Raw genomic sequence first — 11679 nt, forward strand, 5'->3', positions numbered from 1 at the left:
ATCAAAACTCACACCAAAGAGAAACCCTGGTGAATACTGACAGAAATGTGTTGACATGACAAGTGTCATTTGCACGCCACATCAGACCTCACACAATGAGAAATCCTTTCAGTGTGAGTACTGTTAATAATATTTTTGTGAGAACTTTGATCTTAAAAGACATCAGGATTCATACCAAAGCGGAACCCTGTAAAGTGTGAGCAGTGTTAGAAATGTTTTAGTCATATTCTGTAATCTTATAAGGGTATATCAGAACTACCAAAGAGGCACCCGTTCATAAATGTTTGTCTAAAATATGACCTTGTGCAGCATATCAGAATTCAAAGCACAGTGTGAATACAATCAGAAATGTTTAGCTGACTGTCCTTACATGCCACATCGGAACTCACACTTAAGAGAAACCCTTTCAGTGTGAGTACTGTCAGAAATGTTTTGCCATAAAAAAATGCCTATTAGTATGAATACATACTGTAACAATAAAAACGATACAATTGCAGTTTTGCTTTTCAGAAAACAATACAAGAGATCATGGTAACAATGTTATATGCAGTTGAATCAGTAACATCTTGGCTAACAGAAAAACTTTACGTTACTTTCTTTTACTAGTTTGTGCTCAAACGATATGCTCAATTAACAAAAACAAACTGTGCATATCAAGTTTGCATCACGCGGAATTGACTTTCATGATTAGCAATTGCATTTTTGCAGCTTTTCAGAAAAAGGTGTCTTGGCGTACCGCTTCAAATGAACTTTCATGCTTTAATATCGTCAAAGATTAAAACAAAAGCTAAGGTTTTTAAATAACATGATATTATTTCAAATTTTAAATTAAAATACCACTTCCAATGCCCAATTGTTTAAAATTACCCATCTTAAGAAATCTGACCAGATGGTTCATGATTTAACTTAATTAATTCAGTCACTTTTTCTACACAAAGACACAAAAGTGGCCCAAGCTGTTTTAGTACTACTTTAAACAATTGGCCATATATTCGATTGTAGACTATTGATTTTATTGCAACAAAGCTTATTATAGTAGTTGTAGAAATTACCTTGATGAACAAGTAAAACTCAATACAATCAATAAGTGACATGTTTGCAACATTTATTCTAAATTGTATACATTTATTGTTACAACCTGTATTGTCAGAAAAGTTTTAAGCAGAGTTAGTGATCTGAAAAAAAAACCGAAAAAAAAACCCAAAACACCTATTGCAATTCACGCTAAAAGGGAAACACTTTGATACTTTCATTGTGAGTAATGAGTACTACAAGAATGTTTTGCTCAAAAATGTACCTTGTAAACCACATAGTTCACAGAGAAACCCTTTCAGTTCTTTATCAACAGTTAGAAGATATTGGCAGCTTTAATTTGCTTTTTATTTGATGCAAATGTAACATGGCATTCAAAAGTTACACTTGATTGAAGCGAAGTCATTCCGTGAATTTTTCCTAAATATTTCACAAACTATTAATATCGCCAGTTGAAAACAATATAATACATAAGAATTTATTGCTAAATTAATGTCTAGAAACACATTTAAGTGAAGAAATCAAATCTTATAATTTCGATAATTATTGTCAAGAAAATATGCACAAATGAGGTTTAATTTGCATATAAAATGCACAATTCACGTGTAATTTGCGTATCAAAACTCAAATTTCCCAAATTTCAAATTGTGGATCAAAGTATCTCAGGACTGGTATATTGAATTAATCTGAAATTTGGCAGAACTATTCTATACACAATCCTGCTTGTACCTATAAATTTGGACTTTTGATATCATATTTATTTTTCATCTTAAGTCACTGATTTGCATACTAATTAGGCATACAAATTTGTGATTTGTTGTTCTTTTAGCAATAAATGAAAATATTTGGATCTGGATTTACAGGTACAAGGAGACTCATGTATTACACACATCTTTCAAGTTTCATGTCAATAGGTGGTATAGTTCCTTCAGGAGAGCGTTCGCAGTATTTTCAAAATGGCCACCATTGGCGGCCATATTGGCTACCCAATTTTCATAATTTATGCAAATTTCATATCATTAATAAAGACTAAAGCATAAAGTGTAAAATAAAAAAACAACATGTTTTTAGTGGCAAATCAGCATTTTACTAAAAACGGTGTGAATTTTTTTAGTATTGGTATCAGAAATGTTTTTCTAGGGAAGGTATTATACTGTTTACACTTGAAATTGAAGAAATAAGCTGTAGTTTATTTGAGGCAATAAAAGTTGAAACTTAAAATTTAAATTTGAATGGCTAATTATTTAATGTGAGTTTCCACACCTTCCTGTACCCACTTAATGAGCCATCTCAGATGGACTGTCTGCCTAAGCCAGCAGCTCGTCATTGTACACAAACCCCAAGTGAAGAGTAATCCTCGTAATCTGCCATCAGTCCATGCATTGGCAGTTATGATTCAATCTCAGAAGTAATCCATTAATCCATAATATTGGCAGTTCTGATCAAATCTCGGCTGTGATCATTGCATGAGTAGAGGTTTTTGAACTGTGCCATTGACTATGAGACTAATTTGTCTCATTGCATCAGTACCAATGTCATAAAATTAATCCCCAACCAATTATTCAATTGGTACTTTTTAATGGTTTTGACAGAAATGTAGGTGGCTCTAGCCGAGGGAGAGGGTAGGCTGCCCTTTGGGAAGAATATTGTTGAGTAAATCCTGCCCTTTTGAGATCTTTTTTGCACTCCCATCGTGCACGGGGATCATCTTATTGCCACACTTTTGACCCTGGCGAATGATCAGCCTTTTTAAAGTCCCATTCAGTGATCCCAGCAAAACTCATACCAAAGAAAAACCCTATAAGTGCGAGTATACTGTCAAAAATGTTTTTAGAAGAAATCACCTTTTGCAACATATCAGAAGCCGGGATCAGAAGATCCTGATGAATCTTGTAATGCCAATGTTTTTATGGTATATAGAGACGCAACTTACCATACTTGTTTTGGGGGTGCATTGGTAGTTGAATGCTTTGAAAGTCGACCATATTCACGTATGGCCCCCTTATCAATGTCAAGCAGGCCACCTACAGCACCAAATGAGGATGAACAAATCCGAAACATTGTCTGCCATTAAAACGCCTTACAGATGAAATATATACATTTGTAATATCAAATGCACCTATTAAGTGATCATTTGTTGGAACACTGGTCTGAAAAGATACTAGTAATACCGGTACTAAACGTTTATTAATGTTGTTTTGACATTTCAGATATACTGATCCACTGATATATATCTCCAGTTGTAAACTACTAAGAGTAGAACCAGGACTAAGGCAGAAGCCAGTGAGGACTGTGGTCTTGTATTGCTTGCTGCTTCACTCCAGGACATCTATGCTAGAATTGACTTTGATGGTGGGTTTGAGGTGCACAGTCACTTGATCTACATCTTTGAATATTGTTGGGTTTATCTAAAGTTCACTTTGGCAATGAAACGTTTGAAACCATTTACTTGTGCATATTGCACACTCAATCATTCATCTTTGGCAAATTTGAAAACCCACATGAACAGACACCTTATTAAATATGTACGAGTCCATAGATGCAAATGTGTGTGTTGTCAGAAAATCTTGTCGAAGAGTGGTGAGCAGCAAAGACAGTTCAGTAGCCACAGGATGTTATGTTATCAATTTAATCACTGCTTGAACAAAAACAAAACTCAGTGTCTGTTCTGTCAGAAATGTTTTGCTGACAAAATCACCTTGTAGAACATATCAGAACTCACACTAAAAAGAAACTCTTTCAATGTGAATACTGTCAGAAATGTTTTCCTGTCAGATATCACCTTACACGCCACATCAGAACTCACACCAAAGAGAAACCCTTTCAGTGTGAGTACTGTCAGAAATGTTTTAGTCAGAACTCTGATCTTAAAACGCATATCAGAACTCATACTAAAGAAAAACCCTATAAGTGCGAGTACTGTCAAAAATGTTTTAGTCAGAAGTATCGCCTTAAAGGCCATATCAGAACCCATGCCAAAGAGAAACCATTCCAATGTGAGTACTGTCAGAAATGTTTTAGTCAGAATTGGAGTCTTAAAGGGCATATCAGAACTCATACCAAAGAGAAACCCTTTCATTGTGAATACTGTCAGAAATGTTTTGCTGACAAAAGTGTCCTTGCACGTCACTCCAGAACTCACACGAAACCCTTTCAGTGTGAGTACTGTCAGAAATGTTTTAGTCGTAACTCTCAACTAATAATGCATATCAGAACTCATACCATAGAGAAACCCTTTCAGTGTGAATACTGTCAGAAATGTTTTGCTGAAAACAGTGTCCTTGCACGTCACTCCAGAACTCACACGAAACCCATTCAGTGTGAGTACTGTCAGAAATGTTTTAGTCAGAAGAATCAGCTGAAAACGCATATCAGAACCCATACCAAAGAGAAACCCTTTCAATGTGAGTTCTGTGAGAAATGTTTTAGTATGAAATGGAATCTTAAAGGACATATCAGAACTCATACCAAAGAGAAACCCTTTCAGTGTGAATACTGTCAGAAATGTTTTAGTCATAAATCTGACCTTAAAAGGCATATCAGAATTCATATATAAGTGAAACACTTTCAGTGTGAGTACTGTCAGAAATGTTGTGCAGACAGAAGTGTCCTTACACGCCACATCAGAACTCACACCAAAGAGAAATACTTTTAATGAGTGTGAGGGGTGGTGCAATAAGTATGTGTAACCCCGGGGGGGTGAATTATGGGGGGGGGCAAAGATTTTTTGGCAGGCCAGAAGGGGGGGGCAATCATTTTTGGCAGGTCAAAGGGGGGGGCAAACGATTTTGGCAGGTCGAAAGGGGGGGGGCAAGCAATTTTGGCACAGATATTTTGGGTACCGTTTCTACATTACGCCCTAAAAAGGCATGCGAAAACGTTAGGAACACATTCAAATATGCAACATTTCCTGCTCGCTGCGCTCGCATTATATGATAAGACAATTTAAGGTTTTAAATTCGGGTTCCCCAAAATCTTGCATGTGTAAGGGGGGGGCAAAGATTTTTGGCACGTCAAAAGGAGGGGGGCAAAGGTTTTTGGCACGTCGAAAGGGGGGGGGCAAAGATTTGTTGGCATGGCCAAAGGGGGGCAAGCGTTTTTGGCAGACCATTTTGAAATTCACCCCCAGGGGTACACATAATTATTGCACCACCCCTGAGTACTGTAAACGTAACAAGTTAATCTTAAAAGGCATATCAGAACCGTATGTCACAAATATATTAGTCATAACTGTAATCTTAAAGGGCATATCAGAACTCATACCAAAGAGAAACCCTTTCAGTGAGAATACTGACAGAAATGTTTTTGCCATGGCAAGTCATTTGCACGCCACATCAGACCTCACACCAATGAGAAATCCTTTCAGTGTGAGTACCGTCAAAAATATTTTTGTGAGAACTTTGTGAATATAAACTATCAGAAATGTTTTGCTGACTGTCCTTACACGCCACATCGGAACTCACACTTAAGAGAAACCCTTTCAGTGTGAGTACTGTCAGAAATATTTTGCCATAAAAAGTGCCTATTTGTATGAATACAGAATGTAACAATAAAAATGACACAATTGCAATTTTGCTTTTTAGAAAACAATACAAGAGATGGCAACAATGTTATATATGCAGTTGAATCAGTAACATCTTGGCTAACAGAAAAGCTTAAATTGGGTTCTTTACTACAATCCCGGTCATAATTGTTCGAACACTTTAACATGAGTACTGCAAATATGCCCCCATTCCCCCGGATCAATGTTGGTAGTTGTTTATACTTTTACATAAGTGTTCGAATGACTTATGGCCGGGATTGTAGTTTGAGCTCAAACAATATGCTCAATTAACAAAATCGTAGAGAAAACGAGTTGGGCCACTTTTTCATGATTTCATGATTAGCAATTGCATTTTTGCTGGTTTTCAGAAAAAGGTGTCATGGCGTACCGCTTAAAATGAACTTTCATGCTTATCGTCAAAGATTACAACAAAAGGTAAAGGTTTTTCATATTTTCTTTCACTTATTTGACATTAGCAAATAAATGATATGATATAAATTAAAATACCACTTCCAATGCCCAATTGTTTAAAATTACCCATTTTCAGAAAAAGGTGTCATGGCGTACTTTAACTGAATAGATTGCCATAAATTAATATCCAAATCTAAAGTAGACTCGCATATTATGCGGATCCATGCAGTATTGGCATTCTAATCAGCTACATGATATTTGATGAAGAGTTGCTCCAAAAGGCCCATCAATGTTGCCTACCTGCTCCATCAGATGACACTGTGCATTCTTGATATACCGTAAACGTTCGCCTAATGGCGCACCTGGGCTCCTTTGGCCCATTCTCCGATAAAGCGTTCAAGTTTGGTCGCAGGAATGACAAAATGCCAACCACGAAGAATTCATAAAAGTGTGTTTATAATATACCTGCTTACCCATTATTAAGTCACTGATCAGTGGGTATCATCTGTGAATGAAAGATTACATAAAAAGGAGCATTTTCAAGATCAAAGCACTGCACTGTACATGCAGTGCATTGCTTTGAAGTAAAATAAATGTCAAGGTCATTTTGGGATCATTCGGGGTCAAATCACTAAATTGTTGCATGGTTATGGAATTTTGTTGAACAACCACTGAAGCAAGACAAACAATTTCATAGGTCATTTTGAGGTCATCCAGGGTCAAATCACCATAGATTGTTGCAAGTTCATAAAATTTGGTGGGAAGCAAAACAAAATGTCAAGGTGACTGATCACCGAAGCAAGACAAAATGTCAGGGTCATTATGGGGTTATCCGGGATAAAACGTTAATTTACTCGTCTATAAAACCAACCACAAGCCAAATTATACATTTCACTATAAGTACAAGTGCGCAACTGCAATTGATCCATGTGCCAGTTGACACTGGACCATTGCGAGATATGGCATCAGAGGATCAAACCATTGGTTCAAGTCCTTCACATTTTACTTTGGGTACCTCAAAAAAGATTTAAAAGGGAAAATATTCCCAACCGACCGACACATCTTCTGAAAGTAAAGTGATCTATGGACAATTAATTGATTTTTTACCATTAATATTTCAGGTTCAAGTTGTTGATCCACTGATATCTTCATTTAGAAACTACTAAAAGTAGAAACAGAACAAAGGCAGAAGCCAGTGAGGATTAAACGTAACTTATTACTGAGACAGAAGCCAGTGAGGACTGTGATCTTGTATTGCTCGCTGTTCCATTGAAGGACACCGCATGTAGAATTGCCTTCCATATGGTGGGTTTGATGTGCACACACTAATTCAAGATCTTTCAATTTTAGCTAATTTTGATGGGTTCATCTAAAGTCCCATGTAAATACATGTTACAAACAGGATGGTAATGAAACGTTTGAAGCCATTTACTTGTGCATTTTGCAGAATCAAGCATTATTCTTTGGACAAATTGAAAACCCACATAAACATACATCTTATTAAATAGGTGCGAGCTCGTAGATACAAAAGTGAATTTTGTCAAAAAGTTTGTCAAAAAACGGTGACCTGAAAAGACATTTGTATAGCCATGGAAAGCTATGGTACCAATGTAATAATAACGGTGTAAACATCAAAGAAATTCTCTATCAGTGCGAATACTGCCAAAAACGTTTTGACCTAAAATTTAACCTGGTGAGACACATCAGAACTCACACCAAAGAGAAACCGTATCAGTGTGAATATTACTGTCGGAAATGTTTTGCTGACAGAAGTGTCCTTGTATACCACACCAGAGCTCACACACCTCCTTTCAGTGTGAGTCAGAAATGTTTTAGTGGGAATTGTCATCTTAAAAGGCATATCAGAACTCATACTAAAGAAAAACCTTACAAGTGCAAGTACTGCCAGAAATGTTTTGGTGACAGAAGTGTCCTTGCACGCCACACTAGAACTCACACTAAAGAGAAACCCTTTCAGTGTGAGTACTGTCAGAAATGTTTTCGTGACAACCATGATCTTAAAAGGCATATAGAAACTCACACCAAAGAGAACGTGTGAGTATTGTCGGAAAGGTTTTACACAGAATAATGATCTTAAAAGGTACTTGAACACTCGCATTGAAGAGACACCCTATAAGTGTGAGTACTGTAAGAAATTGTAATTCACGCTAAAGAGAAACGCTTTCAGTGTGAGTAATGAGTACTGTAAGGGAGTGTTTATAAATACTTTGGTGGAGTGCACTGGAAATTTTCGAAGTCAAAACTTTTTGACCCCCCGAGAGAGAGAACCTGAAACTTTTTGGCCCCTCTTCGTAGACATGCAAAACTTTTGTGACACCCCTTCCCCCAGTAACGTTCATTAAGAAGTAAGGTTTCTTGGATTTTTGATACTTCATATATTGGATTTGTAAAATGCGATAAGTGGCCTATCCAAAATTCATACTAGTAATTATCATATCCTAAAATGCCTGTTAGGATAGGCCTATGATCACTGAGAAAACACAACAAATCAGCACTAACTGCTGCAAAGGTATCCAGATCTTTCTGGACTGTATATTCCGCCTAGTGTCGTTCTCATCTGACATACATCACAGTATCACTTTCGCTTGATCTCTCCCCACAGTAGGTTATCCAAGGGTAAGGGTATATGGAATGCTGCTGTCCTGACAGTCCTGCTGTAATAATTTATATGCGCGGAGCGTGATAATTTTTGCATGAATGCTACCAATTTGGTTAAAATCAAAGGTGGATTTTGGTATTAAAACAAACTTTCATAATTCTCAATTTCTATAAGGAGTCAAACTTTTTTGGTCTTCCCTCTTTTGAAGACCTAAAACTTTTGTGACCCCTCCATTTTGCCCAGACCCCAGCAAAGTATTTATGAACACTCCCTAAGAAATACTTTGCCCGAAATTATATCCTTGTAAACCACATTTCACATAGAAACTCAGAAACCCTTTTGCCAAAAGGCTTGCCCACCTCAGCCTACAAAAAGTGCTTGCCGCCCCCTTCTTGTGCTGCCAAAAATATTGCTGTGTCCTTCCGCTCCACCTTTCGACCTGACAAAAATTGCTTGCACCCACCGTGCCCATGCCAAATTTTATGGAACCCAATCTGTTAATAATTATTGCAAATTTCCCTGGGACACTTGTTCATATTTCGTGCCCTCTGTTCAATTAAACCGGTCATATGAACTTCACCATATGATATTTTATTTGTATAGTTCCAACCTATTTCGAACCCCTCCCTCTCCACCAATTAATGTTGGAGCAATAGTATAGCCATTTAAAAATGAGGCGTTTGGTATACAACATTGAATAAGGGAGCAGGGAGAGTCATTGAACTGTAGTAGAAATGTCCCAACAATTTCGCACTTGATTGTATTAATAGAACTCCTACGTATTAAAGATACACATTATTGTAATACTGATTATTTATTAAGTACAGGGGCATAATTGAAAAAGTAATCTCGTATAAAAGCTACTAGTATGATTAGTAAATGCTTTTTGCTTGGAAAGGTATACTGTTTACACTCTAAATTGAAGAAAGACAGTTAACATGTAGGTTTATTTCTTGCAATAGTTGAAATTTAAACTTATCATTTAAATGGCTACTTATTTAAAGTGAATCCTGTACCCTCTCTTAGCATAACAAATTAGGAATTCGCCGGCGAAATGGCGTGATTAATCGGATTAAATACTATAGCAACAGATGGATACAATTTTGAATATACCGCCCTGTACTACAACCCCAGCAAATACAAAAACGTTTTAAAAACGTTTGAAATAAGTTATATTTTGGGTTTTGGTTTAGGTAAAAACGTTTTAATAACATTAAAATATCGGGTTATATAAAGGTCATGAAAACGTTTTAAAACGTTTAGTATAAAAACACACTACAACAATATTTTTAGAATGTTTTCGAATTGTTATTGTATAAACTATTTTTGCAAATATTTTTGTTATATTATGTTAAAATGTTTGCACACAGCAAACACAGAAATGTTCTTAAAATATTTTTTTCAAAACGTTTTAATAACATTTAAATGTCGGGTTATATAAAGGTAATGAAAACGTTTTTAAAACGTTATTGCAAATATTTTGAGGAAAACATGTCTGCAAAATATTTTTTCAACCCCAAAATAACATTCTGTTTGGAATGTTTTGTATCAAGTTTTCAAGAATGTTATTGGAATGTTATTAAAACGTTTTTTATACCCTTTATATAACCCGACATTTAAACGTTTTCTGTTAAACATTTGTGTTTGCTGGGCATTAGATTATCAACAAATATTTTTAATGTTATGAAAACGTTATAATATACCATTAATGTACCCTTTATATAACCCGACATTTAAACGTTTTCTGACAACCTTTTAAAACCTTTTGTGAATGATGTCGAAAACGTTTTGTGTTTGCTGGGACGTTCACGCGGTACCTATGCATTGAACCATAGATGTCAAAGAGAAAGGCTGATCACTCGCTCCCATGGAGCTATTAAATCCTGGAGGAACAATTGATTACATAAGGCATTGTTCCTTTGTGCCGATTTGATTTACCGACCAGCCATTCATCGAAAGGTACCTTTTGTTCATGACAAAAGCGTTCCGCCGTAAATCGGTAACTGACCTGACAGCGTATTGACGCTTTACCAAGCAGGGTACTGTCAATAAGTGATCAAACGAAAGTTGAAAGCGCCTACTTGAACGAAAGGTACTTTTGTCCTCATTCCCAATGGTGTGATTGAGTTGTCTGACTTTTTCCATTTCTTATGGAAATGTTATAATATGGCTTTAAATCGATAATATCATCCATAGCTTAAGGTGGTACTACACGCCTTGATAAATTTGTCACGGACTATTTTTGCCAAAGTTATGTATACTGCACCAATAAAGTATCCTTTCACTTGGAAAAATAATCACAATTTCAAAACTGAACAATATTGGGGTAAATTTGTTTTTTTAATAGATGCACATTATGACACCCACATTGAATACAATGTGACCTCTAGAAGTAAAGTTACAAGCAATTCAATAGATGGAGGTCCAGTTTTAAAAGTGACAAACTGTCCTATATATACAAGGCGCAAAAAGATTCCATCAAGCGCAACAAAGAGACAACACAATTTCTTCAATGAAGCGTTATTTAAAGCAGTTTTTATTTCAGTTTTACTTCTCTATATTTTTCATAACTTTATTTTATTTGTCAGTTCTTTTGTTGTTTCAGTTTTCTTTTGTTCCTTTTGTTTAAAGCCAAACGCATAAATTAGCCATTCACCACTCTCAAACCAGATGTCTAGTCTGTGAAGTTTTGAATAGGCCAGTTTGTCACTTTTAAAACTGGACCTTCGTCTAATCAAATGCTTGTAACTTTGCTTCTTGAAGTCGCATTGGATTCAATGTGGTGTCATAATGTGCAGGATTATGTAGTGCATCTATTAAAAAAAAATTTACCCCAATATTATTCAGTTTGGAAATTGTGATTATTTTTCCAAGTGTAAGGATACTTTATTGGCGCAGTATATATTATTATTATAAGGGCAAGGAATGCAGTTACTACGCTGGAATTTCAGTGACTCAAGACTAGCGGTATGTTATTTATGATAAGAAAAGAGGTACCGCTAGAATGTACCTCATTTCTTATAATGAACCACTTGTCTTGAATCACTGAAATTTCAGTGAAGTAATTGGATTC

The 11679-nt window shown here is 36.0% G+C and overlaps 1 protein-coding gene across 1 annotated transcript; it reads left to right on the forward strand.

Annotated features, from left to right (window-relative positions):
* Positions 1-3727: 3727 nt before the first annotated feature.
* LOC140167599 (uncharacterized) lies at positions 3728-4726 on the forward strand (the record flags this gene model as incomplete). Its single annotated transcript, XM_072190898.1, has 1 exon — positions 3728-4726. A coding segment is annotated over one exon (861 nt), but the record flags the coding sequence as incomplete, so codon positions are not given.
* Between the last annotated feature and the right edge of the window lie 6953 nt (positions 4727-11679).

Source organism: Amphiura filiformis, chromosome 13 (assembly GCF_039555335.1).
Source record: "Amphiura filiformis chromosome 13, Afil_fr2py, whole genome shotgun sequence".
NCBI lineage: Eukaryota > Metazoa > Echinodermata > Ophiuroidea > Amphilepidida > Amphiuridae > Amphiura > Amphiura filiformis.